The sequence below is a fragment of the Ciconia boyciana genome, chromosome 7 (assembly GCF_034638445.1).
Source record: "Ciconia boyciana chromosome 7, ASM3463844v1, whole genome shotgun sequence".
Classification (NCBI taxonomy): Eukaryota; Metazoa; Chordata; class Aves; order Ciconiiformes; family Ciconiidae; genus Ciconia; species Ciconia boyciana.
Window position 1 is genome coordinate 55498291 of NC_132940.1, and position 26373 is coordinate 55524663.

Consider the following 26373-nt stretch of genomic DNA (forward strand, 5'->3'; position numbering starts at 1 on the left):
CGGCGCTGCTCCGCGGTGAGTCTGCCCGCGTCTGTTTGCGCGTGCACCTGTCCGTCCGTCTGTCCGTCCCCGCGCCCCACTCCTCGCCCGTCCGTCCGTCCGTCCCCGTCCCCCCGCCGGTCCCCCCGCCGTTACGTAACGCGGCGGCGCGGCGCCTTTAAGAGCTGGGCCGGGGGCCGGGCGGGCCCGCGCGCGCCGCCCCGGGAGCTCGCGCCGGCGGCAGGAGGCAGCGGCGGCGGGGTAGGGGGGGGCGGCGGCGGCGGAGCCGGGGCTCCAGCGGCGCGGCTCGGGGGGCCGCGGCGGGGGGCGGCCCCGGGGGGCTCCCCCAGCGTGCGGGGCCGGGGCCGCGTGCACCATCCGGGGGCAGGGGGCGAGCGGGGCCCCGGGGGTGCCGGAGGGCGGGCGGCTGAGCCCGGGGGTGCCGGAGGGCGGCGGGGTGGCCCCGGGGGTGCAAGAGGAGGGGGGCTTCTCCCGGGGGGTGCAGGAGGCGGGGCTGGGGGCGCTGCCCCGCGGCCAGGAGCTGGTGGCCGCCGGCGGCGGGGAGCCGGGGGGCGGCGGGGGGCCGGGCCGGGGGCACTGGGTGCCGCTGGGGGAGCGGACGGGCCTGCAGGAGTGGGGCGAGCGGCCCGGGCCGGTCACCGGCGTCGGCAGCCCCAAGCCGGGCGCGGAGCCGCGGCGGCCCCGGGAGCGGGAGCGGGGGGCGGCCCGGGCGCGGCGGCGGGCGCGGGGCGCGGAGGAAGCGGCGGCGGGGGAAGCGGGGGGCAGCCCCGGGGCGCAGCCCCCGCGGCGGGCGCGGGGCGAGGTGCGCGGAGTGCAGGAGCACGGCCCCAAAGCCGGGCAGGAGCAGGGCCTGAGCCGGCGGGCGCAGCAGGAGCGGGGCGGGGGGCGGCGGGAGGTGAGCCCCCCGGCCCGCGCCCGCTGGTGGGTGCGGCGGGGCCGGCAGGAGGAGGGGGAGGCCCGGGGCGGGGTGCAGGAGGAGGGCGAGCTCTACCCGGGGGAGCAGGAGCACCCCGGCGGCACCCCCGGCACGCGGACCCCGGCACACCGCCCGAGCCGCAGGAGGGCCGCCCGGGTGTGAGGCCGGGTCCGGCCCCCGGTGCCCGCCGCCCCGCGGGGGATCCCGCCCGGGACCCGGCCGCCGGCGTCGATCGGCGCACCCCGCCCCGGCAGGCGGGCGGGCGCGTCCTGCCTGGCATGCCGGCCGTCTGGAGCGCCGCCGTGCCCGTCCTCTCCCCGCGGTGACACTGCAGACCCGGCGCAGGATGCGGTGGCAGCGGCGGTGAACGGAGAGGTAAGGAGCGATGCAAGGGGCGGGGGGGGGGGTTCGTGGTTTGGCACCGCGGCACTGCCCGGGTCGGCGACTGCGTGTGCCCGCTGCGCCTCGCCGGGCTCTGCTGGCACCGTGCCCTGTGGCACTGCGGGCTGCCGGTGCTGCCATCGCGCCCGGGCGCTGCCGGGCCGCTGGGCCCCAGTCAGCAGCGGAGGCAGGCAGCGGGGTCTGGTGCGAGTGGGTGCCCGCTGCCCTTGAACCCTCCCAAACTGCAGCGGAAGCCGGGGGAAGGTTTTTTTTTCCTGGAGAAAAGGCGGCTTTGCTCTGCTCTTCCTCTTCCCCGGCGCTGAACAGAGGATCCTTGTCCTCCAGGTCCGGCCCCGCGCCCCGGGGTGTCGTGCCGCCGCTGAAGCCCAGGGCAGCGGCGAGGTGCGGAGAGCCTCTGCCCGCAGGCTTGGCGGGCAGCGCCGTGGCTGTGTCCGGCCACGTCACGGCAGGTTTTTCTCTAAACACTCCGGACTCTTTGGGTACTTTTGGTCTTTGTTGGTTTTGTTTTTTTTTTAATAAAACCTTTAAGTTAAATCTGGTAAGGTGGTGCCGACAGCCCAGGCGAGAATCACACCTCGCCAGGAGGACCCTGCTCAGCTTCTCCCGGCAGTCAGACCCCTCGCCTGCTCTGCAAGTGGCAGCTGGGGAGGGGGCTTGCAGGCGGCTGGAGGAGCCCGGGCAGGGGCAGCGTCTCTGCCCGCAGAGCTGCTGCCAGCCGCCGGCTGGAGGCCGTGCCGGGGCTGGGCTGTCTGAGCAGGGCAGGCCAGGGCAGAGCCCTGCGCTGGTGCTTCCCCACGCACTCACCTCCCTGGGGCCGCCTTGGTGCGGCATTCCCCGGGGTGCCCCGGTGCCGCTGGGCTCCGGCATCGGCTTGCCGCCCTGCGAGGTGGGTAACCCCTTGTCGGGTGCTGCAGGCTCTGGGGGTCGTGCATCCCCCCCTTGCTCAGCCCTTTGCTGAGCAGACTCAGGGCAAAGCCCTCAAACAAAGTTTTTCAGTGCCGGGCTTTGCAAAACTCTCCTAAAAACAGGACCTGCCTGGAGGGGTGTCTCTGAGCAGGTCTGCACTGCCGGGCCCCTCTTTAGGGAGAGGGTCCAGGACAGACCCCAGGTGCTGTGGGCCCACCCCCGGCTGCAGCACTGGTCCTGCTGCCGGCCCCAAGCCTGCTGCTGGGAGCGAGGCCCAAAGCAGCCTCTGCATCCCCATCCTGCCACACCGAGACCGAGGGGTGCAGGGTGGGGGCTGTGCAGGCTGTGCAACCTGTTACCAACCCCTGGAGCTACCCGGGCCTCGTTAGCCCGGTATTCGTTAGCACAGGGCGTGGGCCAGCTCTGCCAGTGGAGTATTGTGGGTATGGCTGGGGGGGGCTGGCGATGCCTCCCTCCTCCGGCAGCTGCCAGCCTGCTGTGCCCACTGTGACTCAGCCTCCCCCTGGGATGTGGGGGGCCTCCATGGGCAGAGGAGCAGCCCCCACAGGACTGGGAACCGCTGCATGCTTGTAGGCAAGCCCTGTCCCAGCCACCCTGCGGACCAAACCTCACTTTGTGCCTTAGTTTCCCCTGAGAGGAAGCTCAAGGCCCCATCCTGTCCCTGGAGCACCAGGGTTTTGACTCCAGTCACGTCTGCGAGGGATGGTAGCCAGCTGGGGCAAAGCATCCCAGGGGTCGTCACCCACTCGTATGGGGTTTTCGGGGCAAGAGGGGGCTCTGCCCCACACGCAGTCCCCTCTGCGACAGGAAGGCTTTTAGGAGAAAGTCTCACTCCAGCCCTCTGCTGAGCAACCCCAGAGGGGGCACTGCCTATGCTGCAGCCTGGCTAATTAAGCTGCTGTCAATTAGCACTAATGACCAGCAGATGCTGGATAGTCTGGCCAGGATGCTGCTCTGCTCTGGTGCTGGGGAAGAGGGAAGGTTTAGCCTCCCCCCCCAGCTCCTGTGGGTCCCACCTCCCCTGCTCCCAGCACCCAGTGTGGAGAGGAGATGCCATAGCATGGACGTGGCTTTGTGCCTGTCTGGCCTGAAACCTGGCAAACTCATTTCATGCCAGCTGCAGCCCACCCCAAGGCCGTGTCCTGCAGTGGTGTGGGGATGGGGGTACCGGCGGTAGCACCCCGAGGGGAGAGGGGCTGGTTGGACCTGGGACTCGTGCCGGTGCATCCCCTTCCCCAGCAGGACTGGGGGCAAAGCCCACCCACGCCCTAGGGCGTGATGGGGCAGCTCCACAAGGGCTCTTTCAGCTGCCTGGGCAGGGCCAGGGGGTGGCCCTGGGTGCTCCTGGGGGGTCTGGAGGGCCCGGGGTAGGCAGACAGGGGGTGCCGAGCTGGGGGGCCCATCCTGACCTCTCCCTCCTGCTTTGCCCCAGGGGGACCCTGCGGCCGGTGCCACCGCAGCCCCGCCAGCCCCATGGCTGAGCTGTGACGCCGTGCCCCCTCGCACACCGCCCGGCTCGCTGCGACACCGGGGCTGGCACTGCCGAGGGACCCCCGCAGCGCCGCCACCGCGGCCCAGGTGAGACGAGCGCAGGGGCCGGCGGGTGCAAACCAGCCTGCACTGGGGCAGGGTGGCAGCGTCCCCGCCGTGGCAGCCCACTGCCCTCTCCCTCTCCCTGGCACTGCCCACAGGCACGGAGCTGAGGGCAGGCAGTGTGGGCAGGGTGCTGGGGGGTGGGTGCTTTGCCTGCTTTGTCCCCCAAAACACCGCGCTCTGCCCCTGCCTTGGTGGGAGAGCTCAGGGCTGAGGTGGGGATCAGCTATGGGGTCGGCAGTTCCTGCCTGTCCCCTGCCCGTGCTGGGGAGCCGGGAAGTGCAAGACAGGCTCAGCCCGCCCTGGCTCGACCTGCGGAGGGGATTTAGTGGAGGAAAGAGGCTTAGGGAAGGGATTGGGGTTGTGCCGGGGTGGGGAGGGCCCCCCACCTGGCTGCGTCTCTCCTCCCCAGGCAGCTGCTGCTGCAGGCAGGGGCTCAGAGTGGGTGACACTCTGTGCCGGTGGCCAGGACCAGGCCATGCGGCCAGGTCCTGGGAGCCCGGAGACAGCAGCGAGGAGGAACCTGGCACCCCGGCCTCCTCGGCCGCCCCCACCGCAGGGGTCACCAGCACTCCGTGCTGGCCCCCTGAGACCTCCTGCTTGCCCGAGCCGGCCGAGTAAGCAGCATCAGGTGCCAGCACCCAGAGAGGCGAAACACCCACCGGTAAAGGGTCCCACGCGGGGGATGGGGTGCAATCCTGCGAGGGGCTGGGGACGGTCCCTGGGGAGCCAGGTGGCAGCAGTGTCCCAGGGTTGGGCAGGATGTGGCCGGCAGCCCCGTCTCTGGTGGGAGCAGGGTGCGTTTGTACACGTGGATATGTGCGTAACCGCATGCCTGTGCCATGGCGGCCGGGCCGGGGAGTGTGTCACCGCAATTTCGGGCCGCCCCTGGGGCCCCGCCAAGACTGAGCGAGCCAGCCCGGGGTGCCACCGCGGCCGCCCTGTTGCCGCCGCAGCCGGTGAGATCACTTCCAGGAGACACGGCCACCAGGAAGGTGGCAGGCGGGCTGTGACAGCGAGTGGGGTGATGTGCTGGAGGTGAGTGGGGGACCCCATCCCCCTCTCGTAGCTTGTTTTGGGGACCCACTGCTTCGCAGCGTCCTCTGTGTGGGGTGGTGGGCGCAGGGGATGCTGCAGCCCTGGTCCCCCGGGGTGCTGGAAGGCATGTGGGGCCACGCGTGGTGTCCCAGAGGGCTGGGGAGGTCCGGTGTCCCCACGGAGGGGAGGGACACCCTGTGGTCAGTGTGAGTGTCACCGCCCTGGGGGGCAGGGGACAGCGTTGCCCTGTCCAGCGGCTGTCATTTTGGGGGGACCCCCCCTGGGGTGGGAATTGCAGGTAGGTCAGGGGTGGCATGGCGCAATGCCATGCGTCCCCTTGCAGGGGACCTCGTTCTTCGGGTTTCAGCTGAGCCTGGGCAGGCCAGGAGGACCCGACTCATGGAAGGGGGTGACCCGAGTCAATGCCTGGGGCTGTGGGGACAGGTGTCATCCCCTCTCGGCTTGGGGACCCCGCAGCATCGCTCTCGCTGGGCAGGCTGGCGAGGGTTTCGGGGCAGCGCGGGGCAGCTGGGGCCGGAGGGAAGGTGGCATAGCACGTGCATCAGTCACCGGCCCGTGGCGTGCCAGCACGGTGACGCCGGCGGGCCGCGCGCGGGGGTGGCTCGCTGCTCCCACGCCGCAGGCTCGGCCGCCTCGGCTCCGTGGCTGAGCTCACCTCCGCGGTATGGCAGGAGGAGCCACCGAGGGGCTGCCCCCGCCCGGCCCCCCCGAGCTGGGGCGGGTGCCCCCGGGATTGGGGGTGTTTCTCCAGGGGGGGCAGGATGGGCTCGTGCCCCCTGCCCTGGCACGGTGACAGCCTGGTGTCACTCCTCTGGCTATGCCAGGGTCTGGGGGCAGGTGTGGGGGGGCAGGTGTGGGGGGAGCGGCGGGGGGCCGTGGGGGCACTTCTGGGGGTCAGGAAGGGGCATTGTGCCCAGTGGCGTTGGCATGAGGAGCAAATTGGTCCCCGGGGCTGTGCCATGCCCCAAAGGGCAGGCGGGTCCCGGGGGGGCTGCAGGCCCCCCCCCCCCCCTTGGTTTCAGCCTCCTTGCAGGCTTGCAGCTGTGGCCCAGGGGGCTCAGAGAGGGGCTGCGGCCGGGCAGTGTGGGGGTACGGGCCAGTCCTGATGTGCAGGTGGGGGGTTCCCCATCCGGGGGGGTGGCTTCCCAGTGCCACCTGCCTCTGCTGGGGGCCGTGCCTGGTGCAGCGCCCGGCAGAGGTCTAGGAGACCCCCAGCTCCCTGCAAGGGGGTGGGGGGAGAGGATTGACCCTGGGAGGAGTCCTCTGGTGTGCCCCCCGACCCCTATCCCAGCAGTGCCCGCCGGGGCCTGGCTGCTCTCCCAGCCCTGCCGTGCTTGCGCCAATGCTGCCGGGTCGCTGCGGAGCAGCCATCTTCCCAGCGCATCCCATCCCCCTCCGCTGGCGCGGGGGAGCAGGAGCAGGGTGCTGCCAGCCCCAGAGCCCCCCCACAGCTCCGCAGGTGCCCCCTCACCCACGCCGCTTGCCACAGAGCCCCGGCTGCTGGACGATGCTCACCCCTCATCCTCCTCCTCCTCCGCCTGGCTGCCCGCACCGCATCCCCGCTGCTGGGCTGCACCGTGCCGGGGTGGGGGGAGAAGGGGGCTGCGAGCGCGGTGCTGGGGCTGGCAGCGATGCCACTGCCTCTCCGCTCGGCTGCTGGAGTGGGGACAGCAGGCAGGCAGTCGGGCTGCCAAGCCGGGAGGAAGACAGTGGTGCCAGGCTCGGATCGGGGTGAGGATGGGTGCCTGAGGGGCTGCCCCCCTCTTCTCTTTCTCGTCTCCTCTGCATCCCTCCATCCATCCCCCCCTCCCCTCCATCACCGTCGCGGTCACCTTCACCCTCTCGCTGTTTTCCGGAACTGCAGCAACTTTCTGCCATGTGATCCCGAGCCCGGCTCCAGCCCTCGCCACCCCCAGGCAGGCGCGGGCGTCTCTGCAGAGCCCCCCGCTTGCCACCGCGCCGCCGCCGCCGCCACCGTGCCGGCCATGGGCGAGAGATGCGACTACCAGCGCCTGAGCAGCACCGAGGAGGAGGAGGAGATGCTCGGCCCCCTGCCCCACAGCTTCTCGGACAGCACCGGGCAGCGGGCCCTGCGGCCGGGCAGCGGGCGCCCTGCGCCATCACCCCGGCAGGACGTCGCCCCGGGCATGCCGTGCCGGCGGGTCAGTGCGGGGGGGAGCGGTGGGGGGCACCCAGCTGGGCTGGGTGTCCCCAAGAGGGGCAGGGTCCTGCTGTGGGGCGTAGGTTGGCGGCTGGCGTGGGGCTGGGGGGGTCCCCGCATGGCGTCTCCCCTCTCTGGCACTCACGGTACCCCGCAGCATCTGGGGTGGCATGGGGACAGCACGCCCCCTGCATGGCTGTGCTCCTGTCCCGACCCGCGGGAGTGGGGCTGCCTGCTGCGTCTTGCTGGGGAAACTGAGGCACAGGGGAGGGGTGCGCAGCAGCGCGGCTCAGCCAGGCCCGGCACAGCTCGGGGCGGGACCCGGTGCCCTGCGCAGGATGGTGTCACCCGGTGGCAGCACCTCATCCAGCCAGTGGCCCTGCGGGCCGCCCTGCGCACGTAGGGGTGTTGCTGTGGGGGCGTCGGGCTGTGCGTGGGGGTGTTGTGCAGGGGTGTAGGGAGCCCATAGGTGCATGTGGAGGGTGTAGCTGCCTTGGGGTGTAGGGGGGGCGTTGGGGTGTCATCGTGGGTAGGAGTAATTGGGGGGTTTTGGCCACCCGTGTGCCAGCTTGGGCGGGTGTGAGTGGCCGTGCATGATGCCGGGCGAGCACGGATGTCGCCTGTGCCCCTCCGCCGGCGGGCGGAGGCGAGGAGCGTGCCACGCCGGGGGCGGGCACCCGTGGGCGTGCAGGGATGCAGGCGGCTCCAGGTGTGCGTCAGGCGGAGGCGAGGGAGCGGGCTGGTGCGCTGCCGCCGGCTGTGCCGTGCCGGTGTGTTTGTGCACGTGCGGCCGGGCAGGGCGGTAGCTGGGGGGGTGCACGGTGGTGACGTGTGCGTGGGGGGTCGGCTGCGGTTGTGCAGGTGGCAAGAGGTGTGCGGGGTGCCGGGAGTTGCGCCTGTGTGGTCCCGGGGTGCACGTGAGAGTCGTCACCGCCCGTGCATGAGCCTGGGTGCACGTAGGGTGCATCCCCGGGGCCGCAGGGGTGGGTGTGCGAGGCATGGCGTGTGTGCAGGGCATGGGGGGGCCGAGCGGCACCTGCGCCGGGGGTCTTTGCTGCCTGCCGGATCGTGGGGGCTGGACAGGCATCTGTGACCCCCCGCTCCCCAGGATGGGAGTTCGCTGGCGGGACTCTGCTTGCCTGTCTCGGAGCCGAGGTTGCGGTGTTACCCCCTGTGCCCATGGGTCTATCGCGGAGAGGGAAGGTGAGGCGCAGAGCCTCCCCCGGCACAGTGGGCAAGGCTGGGTCCCCCCACTCCCTTTTGGAGACCAGTAGTCCCAGTGCAGGCACTGAACTGGGCAGCCTCACCCGGGATTTGGGTGCGCAGGAGGTGGGCTGGGGTGCGGGAGGCAGCGCGCCAGCCCCAGTGGGTAGCCAGTCCCAGCGGGTGCCAGTACCGGCTGATGAGGGTGATGCACTGTTGCAGGGCAAGGAACCCCCCGCGTCCCCGGTGTCCCCTGGGCTGGGGAGCTGGCGCGTGGCAGAGGTTGGTGCCGAGGGCACCACGCCCGGGTGTCCCCAGTCAATGGGCTTGTTGTGCCGGGTGCCTGTGCCGCCGGGTGCCAGCCGGGATCCCGGTGGTGGAAGCCGCAGTGGAGGCTCCTCGGAGCCTGGGGATGCACTTAACCCCCTCCCGGCTGCCCCCCGGCACAGCGATGGCCACGGTTTGGGGGAGCCGGGCAGGTGGGGGCCACAGCAAAAGGTTGCCGCGGGTCTTCCCTCTCTCACGCCATGGCTGCCGGTGCAGCCAGCTGTTCTCCCCAGGGACCCCGCAGGCAGACAACAGCGCTGGGCTTGGGTGCCAGCTCCGCCAGGGAAGGGGAGCGAGCCCCAGGGTGCTGGCAGCACCCCACGGCAGAGCCCCACGGGGGCTGGCAGCTGGGCAGCGGGTACATTTGCCAAGCCAGAAGCTCCCCCCGCAGTGCCCATTGCCCTGGCGTTGTGCCTGTGGCCTCGGTTGGGGAGCGGAGAGCCGGATGTCTCCTCTCCCTCCCTCCCTCCCTGCTTCCTGGGGGGGAAACTGAGGCCCAGGAACGTTTCCCAAGGCCGGGGCAAGTTTCCATGGAAATGGGAGCGGGGGTCCGGGCTCCCAGCTGCTGGCGCGGGCGCTCGCCGAACAAGGGAGAAAGCGGCACATTGATGGGAGCCCGGCCCCCTGGGCGCGCGTCCCAGCCCCGGCCGAAAATAACCCCTCCCGGGGAGCGCCGCGCAGGCAGCCGGCCGGGACTGAACCCCGCTGCTGGCTGGGGGTCCCCAGGAAGCGGCTCCAGCCAGGGGGGTCACCCCCAGCCCTGCCTGCCCCCGCCCCGGCCCCGTTGCGTTGGGGAAGGGGAGGGCTGGCCGGGAGGATCGAGAGCCGGACGGAAGGAGAAGGAGAGCCACAGCCCGTCTCCGGCCGACGGACGCCCCGAGCCCCCCTGCCTGCTCCAGGGGTATATATGGGGCAGCCGAGCCCGGGGGGCTACTCTGTAACCCATATGATGGGGCTGCGGGTGCCCCGGCTGCGCTGAGTGGGCTCTGCCGTGGGACGCCGGCGCCAGGGAAGGGACATCGGTCGTGCCAGGGGCCGGCGGCAGGCAGCCAGGCAGGATGCGACGCTTCCAGGCTTTGCGCCGATCCTTCCCCTTCCTCACCCGCTTCCGCCTCTACCGAGTAAGTGCTGACCCCCGCCTCGGGCAGACCCTATGCTGGCCATCACCCGGCCCTGTCCCCATTGCCTGCGGGCAGGGGACCAGCCGTCCCTGGCCAGCCGCGAGCGCACGCTGAAGGCCAGCGGCTGCTTTTGCCCCGCATGCCCCCGTGTGCCCCCGCGTGCCCCCATGCCCAGCTGCTCGCCGCACCCGCCGTATTTTTAGCCCAGTGCCGAGGGCTGTAATTGCATTGACGCGGCCGAGGGACCCGAGCGTGGGGGGCGAAGATGCCGGGGGCCACGTCGTCTCCTGGCGGAGAGGATGGAGGGGGCTGCCCTGCTGTGGGGCCGGGATGGGTGGTCCCACCTCCCCTCCGGCTCTCAGCAGTGGGAGGCAGAGCCGTGTCCCTTCCCGGAAAGGTGGCGATGAAAGCGGGGGGGAGAGCCGGGACAGTGGGCAGGGATGGGGAGTGTTTAGGGGGGGCATGGGTAACCGTGGGTGAGACCTGGCCCCATCCCCTCCCTCCCCGTGCCCTGGCACAGCTAGAGGGGGTGACGCCAGCAGCGCTGGGGTGCCCTGTGCCTCAGCCACAGGGTACCAGGACCCACCCAGAGACCCTTATGTCCCTGTCTGCCCCCTCCCTGTGGCTGCCCAGCAAGGTGCCACCACCCATGGCAGAGGAGACGTGCGGTGGGTCTGTGCCCCAGCCCAGCCGGCTGTGTGGGGATGCCGGGGGGCCGAGAGGCAGTGCCGAGGTGGCTGTCCCCTCCCCGTTCAGCCCCTCCAGCTGGGCAAAGGGAGCCTGGCAGGCACGGTACTAGGCATGGGGTGCCCCCCGCACAGGCGCAGTGCCAGGCTGTGGGGTGCCCCTCGGCTGGGGGCTGCTGCCAGGCATGTCCATCCCACGCCCTGAGGCTCTGCACCCTCCCGTGTCCCTGGCCCCGCTGCCGGGGGACAGCCTGTGCTGGAGTGGAGGGGACGGGCTGGTGTTTCTACCGGCACGATGGGGCAGGGCAGGAGTCCCTGCCCACCCCTGGGTGTCCTGCTGATGGGGTGCCTCTCCTGACCCCCCTGGAGAGCTGGAGATGGGCTCAGGAGGTGAACCCCGCTAGCATCCCTCACACCCTAGCCAGGCAGCACCCCAGCCTCGGCTCTCAGCTCCTCCGGGTTACTCTCCCAGGGGGGATGCGGCAGAGGGGAGTGGGGCAGGGTCCCTCCCTAACCCAGCGTGGTGTCCCGGCAGAGGCTGAGCTGTAGCATGCAGGCGGAGGAGGGCACGGACTGGCTGCTGGAGCTGCTCACCGAGCTGCAGCTGCAGCAGTACTTCCTGCGCATCCGGGATGAGCTCAACGTCACCCGCCTCTCCCACTTTGAGTACGTCAAAAATGAGGATCTGGAGAAGATCGGCATGGGACGCCCCGGTGCGTACATCCTCCCCAGACCTCCCCTGGTACCTCTGGCTGGCTGTGCAGCATCTTTTTGGGAGCCCAGAGGAGCATGCGATCCATGGGGCTGGAGGGGACCCCCACCCCGTGCTGGGTCGGTGACGGTCCCTGTGTCCTGCAGGCCAGCGGCGGCTGTGGGAGGCGGTGAAGCGCAGGAAAGCCATGTGCAAGCGGAAATCCTGGATGAGCAAGGTAGGGATGGGAGAGGGGCAGGTGTGGCAGGGAAACTGAGGCAGACAGGAGGAGCTGGACCTCTCCCCATGCTCTTCCCTGGTGCCTGGCTCTCCCCATGCTACCGGTCCCTGAGGGCTGGCAGGGAGATGGGCAGAAGCCCCTGGCACGCGTGCCCTGCCTGCAGTGTGACTCTGCCAGCGGGCGCCCTGGTCCCGCATGGGCTCCTGGGTCACTTCCCGGCGAAGGACGGCCCTGCCACCTCAGCGCTTGGGAAATTCATTCCCCTCGCGTTATTTGCCTCTTTGCCAGGAAACTCATTTACAGCTAACGAGCCACAGAGCCTGTGCATCTCGCCCCAGCCAGCTCTGTGGGCAGCAGCACTGCCTGGCCCCCTGCCCGCCCCGCTGCCTCACGGCAAGGGGGCACAGCCTTGTCCCTGAGGGCTGGGGACACACCGGGGCAGGGGACCTCGGGATGCTCACGTACGCCCCTGATGCCATCCTGTCCAAAGATGGTGCTGCTGCTACCCTGGCACCTTGCACCCCCAAAAGAGCAAGGTGCTTGCTAGCTGGGCGCTGGGTCATGGCCTCTCCCCTGCGTGACTCATCTGGGCTGGGACAGGGACGGGACGGGCTTTTAATAGAAGGCTACTCATCCTCGCACCGGGCGCAGAAATGCCACCTCCCACCTCGGCCACATGCCGGGCCCAGCCCCCGCACGCCCCACACGGGTCCTGGCTGCCGAGGCTGGGATGGACCCCGTCCCGTGGGGCACATCGTGGGTCCTGGCACATCATCAGTCCCAGCTGGGGGAGAGGCAGGGAGAGCCCATCCACGTCCCCTCTGGGCTGGTGGTGGTGGCAGCGTGTATTGCAAGGCCCACGTTGCTGTGGGGATGTCACCACGCTCAGCCCAAGCTGAAGGTTTCTCTTGGCTTCGTGCCCGGGCACATCGTGTGGGTGCAGCCTGGCCAAGGAGTGCCCAGGGCCCTCTGGCTACCGGCCTGGTTTGCCGGGGCTGCTGTGAGAGTCACAACCCCTTCCCTCCCCATGAATCGCAGCTCAGCGTGCAGGCAGCTGGAGGAGCAGAGCCCACTCCTGCAGCCAGCCTGCCCTGGGTAATCACCAGTTAGGGGTCATCATTAGGTTCCAGAGTGCACAGCCCAGGCAGGGGGTCCTCCCAGCACTGCTCACTCACAGACCCAAGGACCTGGGGTGTCTCTGCACCCGTGTCTCACCTGCCTCCATGTCCCACAGGTGTTCAGCGGGAAGCGCCCTGAGTCAGAGCTGCCTCCCCAGCCCCAGAGCACCTTCCGCAAGCCCCCCACACCGCCGCCCCCCGAAGCAGGGGGCCAGAACTCCCTCACCTGCCTCGTGCGGGAGCGGGACCTCTCGCTCTTTGAGAAGCTGGGCGACGGCTCCTTTGGCGTCGTGCGTCGTGGCGAGTGGTGCACACCCGCTGGCAAGACGGTGAGGGGGTCACGGGGGGGAGCTGGGCATGGGACCACCCTGGGGGGGAAGATGCTTTGGGGCTCACCCTCGCTTTGGCCGTAGCTGAACGTGGCGGTGAAGTGCCTCAAGACGGACGTGCTGAGCCAGCCGGAGGCACTGGACGACTTCATCCGGGAGGTGAACGCCATGCACTCCCTGGACCACAGGAACCTCATCCGCCTCTACGGCGTGGTGCTCTCCCACCCCATGAAGATGGTGAGTGGGGGGGGATGGGGCCGACCCCGATGCCGCCCCATGGGTGTCCCGCATGATGGAGCAAGCAAAGCCAGGCTGGGTCCATGCCCCGAGTCCTCTGCTGGCATCCCCAGGGGGGCACAAGAAGGCTGGAAACCAGCCCAACCAGGGTGCCCCTGGCCTGACCGACCTCCTGTTCCCTCCCCATGGCCCAGGTGACAGAGCTGGCCCCGCTGGGCTCCCTCTTGGACCGCCTGCGGAAGAACCAGGGCCATTTCCTCATCTCCACCCTCTGCCAGTATGCCATCCAGGTGGCCAAGGGCATGGCCTACCTGGAGTCCAAGCGCTTCATCCACCGCGACCTGGCTGCCCGCAACATCCTGCTAGCCTCCAACGAGCTGGTCAAGATCGGGGACTTTGGGCTGATGCGGGCCCTGCCCAAAAATGACGACCACTACGTGATGCAGGAGCACCGTAAGGTCCCCTTTGCCTGGTGAGCCCCAGGGAGGGGGGGACCTGGGGTTGCAGCACCCACGACCTCCTGATGCTCACATCCTTCCCTGCGCAGGTGTGCTCCCGAGAGCCTGAAGACACGCACCTTCTCCCATGCCAGCGACACCTGGATGTTCGGGGTGACCCTCTGGGAGATGTTCACCTATGGGCAGGAGCCCTGGATCGGCCTCAATGGCAGCCAGGTGGGTGCATGGCAGTGACCTGCCCCCCCCCCCCCCTCACCCCAGCAGCACCAGGGGGGACCTGGAACCCCCTGACGGCACCGCCTGCCCCACAGATCCTGCACAAGATAGACAAAGAGGGCGAGCGGCTGCCACGGCCCGAGGACTGTCCCCAGGACGTCTACAACGTCATGCTGCAGTGCTGGGCGCACAAGCCTGAGGACCGACCCACCTTCGTGGCCCTGCGGGACTTCTTGGTGGAGGTGGGTGAGCGGGTGGGGAGGGGGACACAGGGGTCCCCGGTGCCCCTATCCCATCAGCTCTACCTGAGTGTGGGCAGAGTTAAGGGTATCGCCGAGGCAGGAGGTGAAGTTGGAGGGCTTGGGCCAGGCAGCTCTGCAGGCTGGGAGGTGGCAGGCAGTGACATGGTCACAGCAGGAGGACCCCTGGGTGCCACCTTGCCCTTGTGGAGCATCCAGGTGCTGCTGGTGCCCTTGCCCCCCCCCAGGGACATTGTGGCTGGGGAGGGGCTGGGAGTCATGGTGCTGTCTCTTGCCCATTTTTGGGGCTTCTCTGCCCTGTGTGGGGCTGGGCCTGGCCCCGAAGCTAGGGGGGATGGACATGATGGGGGGCTGCGTCCCTTAACCTCAACCCCCCTCTCTCCCCCAGGCCCAGCCCACTGATATGAGGGCACTGCAGGACTTCGAGGAGCCTGACAAGCTGCACATCCAGATGAACGACATCATCACGGTCATCGAGGGCAGGTATTGCACAGGGGGACACAGACCAGCTGCCAGCCTGCACGGGGACGGGGGGATCCCAAGAACGGGGAGGCCACGGGCACTGGCAGAGCTGTGGGGAGCAGGGATGGGGATGGGGATTGTGCCCCCCCAGCACACCTGGCCGCACACCCCACAGGCAGGCAGAGCTGCCCCTGCTCCCCTGAGAGGTGTGCAATTCCCTGGGTGGCACAGCGCTGCGGGGCCACCCCAGCGCGGGGGCACAGGCGTGCCTGCGGGCAGCACAGCCCTGCCCGCGCTGCCCACGCTGCCCGCACCGTCCGCCCCTGCTGACTCACCCCACTGCTCCTGTGGGTTTGCCCGGCCTTGCCCCCGGAAACCGTGCGCCCCGGGGCCGCTCCCTGCTGATAGCGGCGGGGGACATGCCACCAGCACCCAGGGATGTGCCCCTGTCACCGGGCTGGGAGAGGCGCTGCGGGCTTGGTACCGCAGCGGCGTGACCTGTCGCCGCCTGTGCCGTGGGCTTCGCTCCTCGGGCCCCGCCGCCCACGCCGGGGCATGGCCCCCTCCCTCCGCCGCCCCGGGGACCTGCGGGCTGGGGGCACCTTTGGTCCCCGCATCCCCATCCCAGGACGTGCCCGTCCCCCTCCAGCTCGGGGACAGCGGGGACCCCCCCGAAGGAGCTCAGTGTCCCTTTGCCCCCCCCCCCCCCCCGGCACAGGGTCGGCCGGCCTCCCCCCCAGCCGGCTCTGTCCTTCCCCCCTTCCCTCTCCCCGTCCCGGGGCCGGCTCCCCGCCGTTAGTCACGGCCCGGAGGTGAATCAGGCCGGATTTGTGTGTCTGCAGGGACCGGCTTTCTCCCCGGCCGCCGCCGCCAGGGATGACTCTTGCCCAGGGTCTGGCGGTTTAATTGCAGGGAGGGGAGGGGAGGGGAAGGGAAGGGAAGGGAAGCGGCGTCGGCGGAGGGAGGGAAGGAGGGAGGGAGGGAAGGAGCGGCGGAGGGCGGCGCGGCCGCGGCAGTGCGCCTGCATCGTCCCCGCCGCCGCATCACGGCCGGGCTGGGGGTCCCGCGCCCCCCGCCCCGCCGCCGGCCCCAGGTGAACGGGGGAGGGGGACGGAACGGGAGGGTGGCGGGGGCGGGACGGGGGGACGTGGCCGCGCTGGGGGGCGCCGATGGGTCGGGGAGGGGCGGGAGCGCGGCGGAGCCGGGGCGCAGCCTCCCGTGCCTCAGTTTCCCCGGGGGACGCCGGTCCTCGCTGGCCCCCGGTGGGCACGTTGGGCTGCTGGGTCCGGGCAGGCGGCGTGGGCCCTGCAGCCGGGGGGTGGCAGGAGCCCCAGCGGCTGCCGGTGCTCCCGAGGGGCCCGGAGGGGAGCTCCCTCCCCGTGCCTCAGTTTCCCCCGGGGGCGGCTGCCCCCCCGCCCCCCCCGCGCTGCCGGCGGGGACGCCCGGGCAGGGTGGGGGGGGCTCCTCCGGGGGCCGCCGCATCCGGCCCCGCCGAGGCCGCCCGGGGCACCGTAAACACCCCCCACCCCTTTTCAAGCCCCTGCCTGTCGTTCGGCGGGCGCCGGGCGTGCGTACGTGTGTGTGGGCAGGGGCAGGGACCTACCTGAAGGCCCCCGGGGACCCAGCCGGCCGCGGGAGGGGGCTTTCGGGGGGATGCCGGGGCAGAGCCGGAGCGGGTTTGCGCCGGGGGTCCGAGCCCGGATCCGGTGGGACGAGGCTGGGGGAGGGAGCGGAGGGGCCGGCCCGGCCGCAGCATCCCTCCGGCGGGATGCGGCGGTGTTGGGGCGGAGGGAGGGCCAGCGGAGGGGACCTCCCGGGGAGGGGACCCGTCTCCCGCCCGGCCCGCCGCGGGTGAGGGAGGGTGCCCGGTACCGGCGGGGCTCTGCCGCGGCCTCGCCGAGGGGTCCCGGCGCTGAGTAAGGCGGCTGGCTGGCGGCGAGCGGGGAAGGTAAACAGGAAAAGGGCTGAGCTGGTGGCCGGGGGTGACTCACAGGTGACTCCAGGAAACCGTGGGGCCCGTGCCAGCCTCGCCGGGCTGGCACCGCACACCGCCCGCCGCCCCCTGCCCGGTGCGCGCCCTGCCCGCGGGGAGCGGGGGGGCCCGGCCTGCAGGGAGGAGGGGGACGTGGTGGGAGGGGGGGGGATGTTTTAGCGCTGGAGCCCTCCCATTGATTTGGCACGGGCTGGGCGGGGGGCACCGCTTGGGGTGCCCCTCCCTGCATCCCACCTGTCCCTGCACCCCCCCCCCCGGGCTGGGTGACCGCCCCGTCCCACCCTGGAGGTGACCGCATCTTGGGGCAGGTAGGCGGCTCCTGGCCGGCTCCTGGGGCACGCTGGCTGGGCTCTCTGGGGGACCGGCACCCTAGCCACCCTACTCACACGGCCACGGGAGGTTTTGCAGCTTGAGTCCCCCAAGCCAGCCTGCGCGGGGCTCACCGATAACATAGGAAGGGAGTGAGAGAGACCCCTCGGCCCCCGGCCCCTCACCGTGCCCCCCCCCAGTTTCTTCTGCAGGACTGGGATATTTGAGGATTCGTCAGCAGACACCGGGCATGTCCCTTGTGCCGTCCCCAACTGCATGGGGCACAGGGGGGCTAGTGGTGAGCGGCTCGGTGCAGGCATCACCCCAAGGCTCCTGCATAATTTGGGGCAGCTGGGAGGAGGAGAAAGGGGCGCATCTTTTCTGGTGCAAATGGGGAGCTTTGTTCCCCACCGCCCACATCCCCAGCGCCTCCCGGTGCAGGGGCCACGCAGGGTGGGAGGCAGAGCATGCTGCCGGCGTAGGGTTGGGATCCTGGGCGCCTGGGTTCCCCTCCCAGTTGTGCCACCGCCTGCCTGCGTGACCTTGGGCGAGTCACCTCACCTCCTCCCCTGTCACCAGGGCAGGCGCATGTCCTCATCCCATCCCCTCATCAGTAACGAGGTCCTTTTTATTCCTTAGGGCCGAGAATTACTGGTGGCGGGGTCAGAATAAGCGGACCCTAAAAGTGGGCCAGTTCCCCCGAAACACGGTGACCTCGGTGGCGGGGCTGTCGGCCCATGACATCAGCCAGCCGCTTAAAAACAGCTTCATCCACACAGGCCATGGAGACACCAACCCGCAGCACTGCTGGGGGTTTCCCGATAAAATTGATGAGTAAGAAACTTTCTGTCTTCTCTGCATCTCCTGCCTGCTCCCTGCCTTCCCCGCTGCCTGCCGGGCACGGGAGCGAGCCATGGCTTGGCTGCCCCCCCCCCACCCTTGAAGCATCTCTTCCCCCCTGCTGTACTGGGGACAGTGGCTCCGGGTAGGGTCCGTGCAGCTGGACTAACTCCTTCGCCTTTTCTTACTAATGGGGTCAGGGACGTGGGGGGCTGCTGTGCTTGTGGGGGGCTGTCCCGGGGGAGGAGCACCTTCTCTCAGCCCCGCAGCCCCTTGTGGCTGTCCCGGGGCAGGGGGAGATCAGTAAGCACCACCCTGGAGGTGGCCGCATTACCCCAATGCTTTTGGGGTGTCCCAGGGCTGCTAAACCCACGCCTTTCAGTGCCTGCATGGAGAGAAGCTGTGGCGGGGGTGCAGCCCGGCCCCACGCTTTTAACAGCATGAATCCTCTTAAAAAGCAAAATATGAAAAAAATCCACCAAAATGCTTTCCCCCCTCCACTCCATCAGGAGAGACCCCAGTTGGTCTGCGATGGGGAGGGGGGGTCAGGTGGGACCCCCCACCTGCCAGGTGGGACTGGCCAGGCCTGGCATGGGTGCTGGGGGCACCGGGGGCGGTGGGCAGGGGCACCTTGGCTCGGGGCAGTGGGCATGGGGGGTCTCTGCCAGCGCTGGGCTGGGGGGGACGTGGGAGGGCTGTGTATGGGGGGCAGGATAGGATTTCAAAGCCTGGAAAGCTCCCGCTGGCTAGCCAGCTCCTGTGCCGGGCTCGGCGCAGCCTATCCCCTGGGATCGTGATCTCCGCCACTGTTCAGCATCCCAGCCTCAGGACAGCTCTGCCGGTGCCCTCCGTCCCGGCCTGACCCCCGCCACGGTGCCCCATGCCATGGGCTGTGCCGGCAGCCCTCGGAGGGCTGAACCGAGGCGCCGTGCATGCGGACCTAGCTCGTGCCCCGGCAAGCCTCCCCGCGCCCCGCTGCGTGGGCACAGGCGCTGGGTACGTGCCGCCCGGGCCGCCGAGAACGCACCGAGCTCGGCACACACCCAGGCCTTCGGGCTGCGCTGGCTCCCGCCGGCTCTCTGCCTCACCGCGCCTGGCTTGCGATGGCTCGCCCAGGCCTCCTGGCACCCCACCGGCATGCCGTACCGGGGCACCGTGCCCTGGGCGCAGCATCGTGCTGCGGCGGCACCCCGGTGCTGGGGGGTGTCCCAGGCACCACACCCCGCATCAGCACCCTGGGCACTGCACCCTGTTTGCAGTCCCCTGGACGTGGCACATCATGCACGTGGAGCCAGAGAGGGGAGGGTGACACTGGGACAGCACCGGGCTCTGCCATAGCACCGAAAGCCTCTGGGATGGGATGCTGTGATGCTTGTGGGGATGGTACTTGCTGGGACATGGTGCGTGGCGGCAGGGCTGTGGGGTGTCCTGAGGGACGTGGTGTGGGAGGAAAGGGACCCACACGGCCCTCACTGACCCTCGACACTCTCTCCCCACAGGCTGTACCTGGGAAATCCCATGGACCCTCCTGACATTTTAGGTGTTGACCCAAGCGCTGCCAGACCCACCCAGCTTCCAGGCAGGGCTAAAAGTGAGCAGCTTTTCCCCTTCCCCCTGCCCGTCAGCTGTGCAAAGCCCCCATCCCCGTGCCCTGCTGCCAGGGTGATGGGCTCAACCCTCTCCTTTCCATCTCTCTGCTGACACTTGCTTTTTGCAGACCCAGGGGGGAGCTGGGGTGACAGGGCGCGTTGACACCTGGCCATGTGCCACCACCAGCAGCGTGGGCGGCCGGTGGCTCTGCCCGGCTGGACTCTGCCCCGCTGCCCTTCGTCTGGGTCCCTTGTCCCCTCCCAGCTTCCTGCGGCTGGGCTCTCCGGTACGGGGGATCTCAGCGGAGCCACCACGAGGAGGGAGCTCAGACGCTGTGCATGTGCTGCAGCCCCCCTAAACCTGCAATTTTCCCTTGGGGGGACTTCCCACCAGCATCCTCCCTGCGCCCCACCAGTGATGGGGGACACGACAAAGCATGCACCCCGCTAACGAGCGCCCCGGCCGCCACTTGCTCTGCGCGCTCACCCCGTGCCTCCCCTCTTCTCGGGCTCTCTCTTCTCCCGCAGGGCAGCCGCCTCCGCGCCCGCCTCAGCCTACCGTCCTGCTCACCAGTAAGTCGGGCTTTTTTGGGTGCTGCTCTCCTTCCTTCTTGCCCCCCTTCTTTTCTCTCTTAGCTCCTTTCACCCCCTCTGTCCCCCGGGTACCGCCGTGCACCTATGGGTGATGGCATCTGCAATGGGGGCACAGATGCAGAGCAGGGTGGCCAGCCTGGGGCAGGGTGCTGTGGGGCCACCGGGTGGGGAAGGGTACCCCTGCCCTTCCCCACTCCACGGCCTCCCGGCACCCTGCCCCCTGCCCTGGCATGCATCGCTGCGCCCAAGGGGGGAGCAAAGGTGGCTGAAGCTATGGGGCAGTTGGGGGGCTTGGGGATGCAGATGCCCCCCTTTTCACCCCAGAGATGGGTGCCAGAACCTTCACCATCCCTCTCCATCCCCTCCTAGAGCCCTGCTACGACCCAGTCAGTGAGGAGGAGGAGGGTCTGCCGGGGGGTCTCCGAAAGCTCTGCCTGAAGAAGCCAGGCACAGGGAAGGGTCTGCGGCCAGTCAAGCCGTCGGCACGGGTACCGGGCACTAAGGTGGGCGAGCGGCAACCCAGCCGGCCGGCAAGCGAGGGGCCAGCAGGCGGTGAGGTAACCCTCATCGATTTTGGGGAGGAAGTGCCCCAAGGTAGCCCCTCGCCAGTGGGGGAGCTGACGACCCCATCGTTGGTCAAGCTGGCCATGGAGGCCTTCTCCTTGCTGGACAAGACCCCACCACAGAGCCCCACGCGGGCTCTACCCCGGCCCCTCCACCCCACGCCAGTGGTGGACTGGGACGCCCGTCCCTTGCCCCCGCCACCTGCCTATGATGACGTGGCACAGGACGAGGATGACTTCGAGGTCTGCTCCATCACCAGCCCCCCAAGCCGGCGGGGCAAGACCAACTATGGCTTTGTGGACGAGGGCGAGCGGGGACCAGTGCTGGAGGACAACCTCTTCCTGCCCCCCAAGGAGACCAAGCAGCCCAGCCTGACGCAGACCACTGAGCTCTTCGAGGAGCTGCAGCAGGAGTGCATGAAGAGGCTCAACGTCCCCCTGGGACCAGCTGTCCCCGCTGATGACAAGCCCCAAATCCCCCCCCGCGTCCCCATCCCGCCCCGGCCCCTACGCCGCAACGAGCCCGGGCGCTGGTCAGGGGAGCTTTCCCCAGCTTCGGGGGGCGAGGAAGACCGGCCGCCCCAGATTCCCCCCCGGGACCCGCTGTCGCAGCCCACCTCCCGGACGCCCAGCCCCATGGCCCTGCAGGTGGGCTCCCCCCAGCAACGCACCCCGCTCTGCTCCTGCCTCTCCACCTCGCCGGGGAAGCCCATGCCCACCACGCAGAGCTTCGCCCTCGACCCCAAGTACGCCACCCCCAAGGTCATCCAGGCGCAGGGCAAGGACTGCTCCAAGGGACCCTGCATCCTGCCCATCGTGAAGGATGGGCAGAAGGTCAGCAGCACCCACTACTACCTACTGCCCGAGCGCCCTGCCTACCTGGACAAGTACGAGAAGTTTTTCAAGGAGGCCAAAAGCCCCGAGGAGGTGCTGGCGTCCCGCCCGGTCACCACAGCCACCGTCCGTCCCATGGTGCAGCAGCCGCCGCCAGACTGCAAGGCCAACTTCTCCTCCAACAACAGCAACCCTGGGCCCAAGTGCCTGGTGAAAGCCTCCTGCAGCCTCCAGAAGATTGTCTACGATGGCCCAGATGGCTACCGCCCCGCTGACAAGATCCGACTGGTAAGTGGCATCCCTGGTGTCCGTGGGCAAGAAGGGGTGCGGTGGCCATGGGCTCGCTTGGGCAAGAGCCATCCCCACCCTGTGCCTTGGTTTCCCCATGTTCAGCCCTCAAGGGGTGGCTACGAGGGGTTCCCCAGACATGCTGTGGGGCAGAAGTGTCATTGCAACTCCTAAATGGGTATCGCAAGCCCTTCTAACCCGAATTAGCCCTACCTACGGCCCCAGGGAGGGGGAGGAAGGTGGCTGTCACTGCAGTCCCCTTGGGCTCTCCGGGCTGGGTCCATGGTGTCTGCGCCCAGGCCCAGGAAGGGCTGGAGATCCTGGGGATGGTCCCAGCTCCAGGCTGACGGTGCTCTGCGGGGGCAGAGCTGGGATGGGGGGCTCCAGCCACGGGCTCCTCGCTGCCCAGGGGTGGTGGCGGGCACTGACCATGAGCCCCCCCCAGGTGCAGGACACTGTGCACGGCGTGACCACCGAAGAGTGCCAGGCGGCCCTGCAGAACCACGGCTGGAGCGTCCAGCGGGCCATCCAGTACCTGAAGGTACCGCACGCCCCCGTCCCCCCACCCTGGCTCCTGCGAGAGTGGTGGCACCCCGTCACCCCCCTCGCCGTGCCCCGTCCCCTTGCAGGTGGAGCAGCTCTTCTGCCTGGGGCTGAAGTCCCGCGTCGAGTGCCACCGGGTGCTGGAGATGTTCGACTGGAACCTGGCCCAGGCCAGCTCCCACCTCCTCGATCCCTACAGCACCGCCCGCCAGAAGTAGGGGCACGGGTGGTTTTTTGGGGGGGGTCTCCATGCCACGCTGCTCTTGGCCAGCTAGCACCGTCACCCCTCCTGAGCTCACGTCCTCTCCTCTTCTTACAGGCGGTGACAGCGGGGACGGGGCGAGCTGCATCGGATCCGGAGCAGGCATCTCGCCGTGGGGCCACCCCCCCGGTGCCCACTCCCACCCATGCAACCTGCTGCTGGACTCTGGACTGAGCCCCTGTTTGGGGGACGTGGACACCTCGAAAGGGAGCCTGCCCAGTGCCCCAGACTTGCCAGGGTGCCTGCGCCCTGGCTTCGGCGATGGGCTCCGTCCCCTGGCCACTTGTTGAATTGTTTTTGTAAAGAGAAATGTAATTTTAATATATATATATTATATATATATATATATATATAAAATATTCTATGGAGAGGAGGAGGGTGCCTGTGGCCGTCTCCCAGGTTCATCCCTGCCGATGCACAGGGACAGGCCATGTCTCCATGGGCACCGGTTCCTCCCTGCAGGCAGCCGGGACTGTGACCCGTGGGACCTGCCGCAGGGATGGAGCCCGGGTGCAGGGTGCCTGGGAGGGGATGCACATGTGCTGTGGTGCCCAGCAGGCGTTGGGGATCCCCAGGGAGCTGTATGACAAAGGCACCCATAAAACCCGCCAGTGATGGCTCGCAGGCTGTTTTGGCATGCAAAGGTCTCCCCATCGGGGGCTGCTGGGTTTTGTCACACGCTGTCCCACACGCAGGAGCAAAGCTTGAAGGCTGGGCACGGTTTTGCCCCCTCCAGCCGGGCGGTGCTTGCCCACGGCAATGCCCCTGTGCAGGGAGCCCACTGCGGCAGGGCCCCCCTTGCCCCGGCGCCCCGCCGCAGTTCGGCTCCAGGCCACTGCCTGACTCATGCCCGGGCAGGGAGTGGCGGGACCGGCGTCGCACCCCCACCCACACGAGGGGCGTTGTGCAACCGGATGCTACCGCGCAGCCGGAGCCAGGTGCTAATGGGGAGGTAGGGGGCTGGCCCCCATGGCGTCCCAGGCCAGGTGGCAGTGCTACCCCCCCCCAAGCAGGTGTCAGAGCCCCTTAGCTGGGTTCCCTGGGGTGCCACCTTGCAGCAGCACCAGGAAGCGGTCTCCGTGCAGGTGGAGGAGGACCTCGGTGCCCAAACCCACCGGGTCCATGGGCATTGGTGGTACCTGGTCCCCAGCATGCCCTGTGTTCTAGAGCTGGTGGCTTCAGAGGAGAGACCCTGCCATGCACAGTGAGTCACCTGGCAGGAAGGGCTGCCCTGGCATGGCTGTGGGTCCATGGCCGTGGGTCCCTCTCCCTGGCAGATGGTACCCAGCCACATCGCCTATGTGCCATGTGCACCGACAGCTCTGCTCATCTCCGGCCTCCCAGCCCTCCCTGAGCATGGGGACAGGGAATTTTGCCGGTGCTGCTGTGGGCACAGCTATGCATAGGTGCTTTGGGCTCTCTGTGCCTCAGTTTTCCCATCTAAGGTGCAGCTACCAGGGCATGGCAGGCAGGTGGGATGGCTGTCAGTGAAGTGAGGAAGGCACAACACCTTCACCCACTTATTTCCCCCCCACCTTAAATGATCCCGGAGCTGGGCTAGGCCCCGTGAAGAAGCAAACGTGTGTTTGCTGCAGTGTTTGCTGCAGCCTCCCTTTGCACAGCCGGGTGCGCCTGGCCGCTGTCCCCCGTGGAAGGTGACCTGCAACCTAGGACAAGGCCCGGACCTGCCGCCCGTGCAGGAACAACCCCCACCCCAGCTGGGCTTGCGTGGGTGTTTGCGCGATGGCACAGATAACCCCAGCACGCAGGTCCCTGGCGGCAGTGCCAGCGGTGCCGGGAGGGGGGACGGGGCAGGGTTAGCACGCGGGACCCCGAGGCGGCAGCGGGAGGCTGATCCTTCCTTCTTCCTCCTTGGCGGCGAGCCCACCCCTGCCAGGGGTTATCGGCTGCTCGTCCGAGCGTGGCAGGGACCCAGCAGCAAATGGGGGGGGGGGGTAGATGGGGGGTGCAGGGCCCAGGGCTGACCCACCCCTCCCAGAGGTGCTGGGGACCCCTGTCCCCACTTGCCATCCCAGGGCCTTTGGGCCAGGTGACTTTGCAGCCCATTGGGTGCTCCCCAGGGGTTGGGGACTCCCCCAGCCTTGGGGTGTCAACCATGGGGGTCACCCGGGGAAGGGCCTTAAAACCTCCCATGGCAAAATGGGTGTCCCCCAGCATCAGTGGGTCCCCAGGACGGGGACGCGGCCACCTCCACGGTGGGCTTCAAGGAAGTGGAGGCGTCAGTGCCCCAGGCAGGGCACGTGGTGCCCTCGTCCCTCCCGCCTAGGGGAGAGCTCACCGACAGAGCCGCCCCGTTGCGTCGCTCCCCTGGGACAGGGAGAGCCACAGCCCCGTCCCTGCCGCCAAGGAAGTGCCATGGGGTGCCGGGGCTGGTGGCCGCTCTGGAGCTGGGTGCTGTGGGGGCTCTGGGTGCTGCCAGGTAAGTGCCGGGGTCGTCCGCACCGCTGCTGGTCTGATCAGGTGGTCGATACCATCTGGGTGACAGGCGATGGGTGACAGGCTGCAAATTACTTTCTGGCTGCTTGAACGCTGCAAGTTCGAACCCAAGTGCCCAGCTGGGGTTTGCCCCCGTCTCTGCCTGCTGATGCCACAGCCTTGGCATGGTCCCCCGACCACGGCAGGGGAAGGAGGGGAGGGGGTTGTGGGTCAAACGGGGACTCACGCCCATGGGGAAGGTGTCTGTCTTGCTCTCGGCATTAGTCCGGCTGCGCATGCTGGGGTGGGCACCAGCCCTGAGGGCAACCTGTGGCCTGGGGGCACCTTCTTCCCGCAGCAGGGAGGAGGAATGGGGGTTCTGGGGCCCCTGGGCTGTTTTTTGCCCTGTCCTGCCCTCACCAACCTGCTCTCCTGCCAGCGCAAGCCGGGGAGTCAGGGGAGCAGCCCCTTGCCCCCGCGCCAGCCCTGGCAGAACCAGGCAGCGTCTTCCCCGCGGCTGACAGCACCAGCGCCGAGCTGCCTCCGGACCTGGGCACGTGCCAGGTGCCCCCCACCACCGCGGCCTCCCAGCCAGAGCACCCCTTTCTTGCCGGCAGGACCACCTCCGCGGGCAGCCACGGCTCAGGTGAGTCTGGCAGGCAGCTGGCCACGGGCAGGTTCTGCCTGATGGGGCCACGGCGGGGCTGATCCAGCTGGGGCTGCCTTGTCTCGCCCCACAGGCAGCCTGGTGCCGCAGGTGACGGCGAGAGCGCTGGTCCCAGACGGGACCAGCGGTGAGCAGGGGGGGCCTCCCAGCGCGGCAGCTCTCCGTGGGGGTCCAGCAATGCGAGGCAGCCTCCAGGCAGGGGCAGGGGCTGGGGTCTCCCCTCCAGGCGCTGCCAGCCACCCGACCAGCGTCCCTCCGGCTCCCACCACCGCTTGGCACGGGCAGCTTCCGTCCTTCGCGCCAACAGGGCACATGGTGGGTCTTGCCGCAGGCGGTGGCGGTGCTGAGCCAGCCACAGCGACATCGTCCCCAGCTCCAGGTGTCCTCGCTGTAATGGGGACAAGCAAACCACCATCAAACAGCAGCACCGCTCCCAAGCAGGCTGTGGACGTGTCCAGAGTGGCTCTGGACAGCATCCCTGGAGAGCCAGTCCTGGCAACAACTGTCCCTGTGCAAGAGAGGACTGCGGCCGAGCCACCCATGGGTGCTGCCGGTGCACTGAGAGGTGTCCCCCCAGCAGCACGCGGAGGTCTGTCCCCACCAGTGGTACACGTCCCGGCTGCTCAGCCAGTGCCAGGGACAAAAGCATCTTCCTCAGTCACTGGCAAATTGACTGATGCCAATGAGTTGGTGAAGCTGGGCGATGCTGTCACCGCGGAGGGAGTGCCAGGGACAGCATGGACCACAGTGCCATCACTCCCCCAGGACGAGCACAGCGCAGGGACATCACCCCCCAGCGTCAGCAAGAGCTCTGCTGAGCCACACGCAACCGCTGTGCTCCCATCCCAGGAGGTCACAGCAGGGCTGGACAAAGCCACCTCACCTCCGGCCACAGCAGCCAGCATCCCTCACGACACGGGCAGCCCTGGGAAAGCAGCCGCAGCCTCAGCCAGCCCTGCCACTGGCCTCCCCAGGAGTCCCCCACACACGGCCACAGAGGGAGCCAGGATGGTGACCCCCCCGTCTGCAGACCACCCAAGCGCATCCC

The 26373-nt window shown here is 69.2% G+C and overlaps 1 protein-coding gene across 7 annotated transcripts; it reads left to right on the plus strand.

Moving 5' to 3' along the window:
- Positions 1 to 754: 754 nt before the first annotated feature.
- TNK2 (tyrosine kinase non receptor 2) lies at positions 755 to 22551 on the plus strand. Of its 7 annotated transcripts, XM_072867558.1 has the most exons (18): positions 1080 to 1291; positions 3678 to 3823; positions 6762 to 7059; positions 10931 to 11108; positions 11254 to 11324; positions 12562 to 12774; positions 12859 to 13011; positions 13206 to 13483; positions 13559 to 13685; positions 13781 to 13927; positions 14334 to 14428; positions 17349 to 17543; positions 19049 to 19140; positions 19667 to 19711; positions 20102 to 21417; positions 21863 to 21958; positions 22047 to 22174; positions 22280 to 22545. In XM_072867558.1, the coding sequence occupies exons 3-18, from the start codon at positions 6883 to 6885 to the stop codon at positions 22284 to 22286; spliced, it is 3318 nt and encodes a 1105-aa protein (XP_072723659.1). In that variant the 5' UTR covers positions 1080 to 1291; positions 3678 to 3823; positions 6762 to 6882; the 3' UTR covers positions 22287 to 22545. The 7 variants fall into 7 exon arrangements, with proteins under 7 accessions (XP_072723655.1, XP_072723660.1, XP_072723659.1 ...); XM_072867554.1 differs by lacking the exon at positions 3678 to 3823 and having other exon boundaries at positions 755 to 1291; XM_072867559.1 differs by lacking the exons at positions 3678 to 3823; positions 6762 to 7059 and having other exon boundaries at positions 755 to 1291.
- The last annotated feature ends 3822 nt before the right edge of the window (positions 22552 to 26373 follow it).

Bases quoted from the DNA above. Each gene is read 5' to 3' on its own strand.
- TNK2 (XM_072867554.1), top strand. From the start codon at position 6,883: ATGGGCGAGAGATGCGACTACCAGCGCCTGAGCAGCACCGAGGAGGAG. The intron at 19,712-20,101 runs GTAAGTCGGGCT...ATCCCCTCCTAG, and splicing joins GCCTACCGTCCTGCTCACCA to AGCCCTGCTACGACCCAGTC. The intron at 21,418-21,862 runs GTAAGTGGCATC...AGCCCCCCCCAG, and splicing joins CCGCTGACAAGATCCGACTG to GTGCAGGACACTGTGCACGG.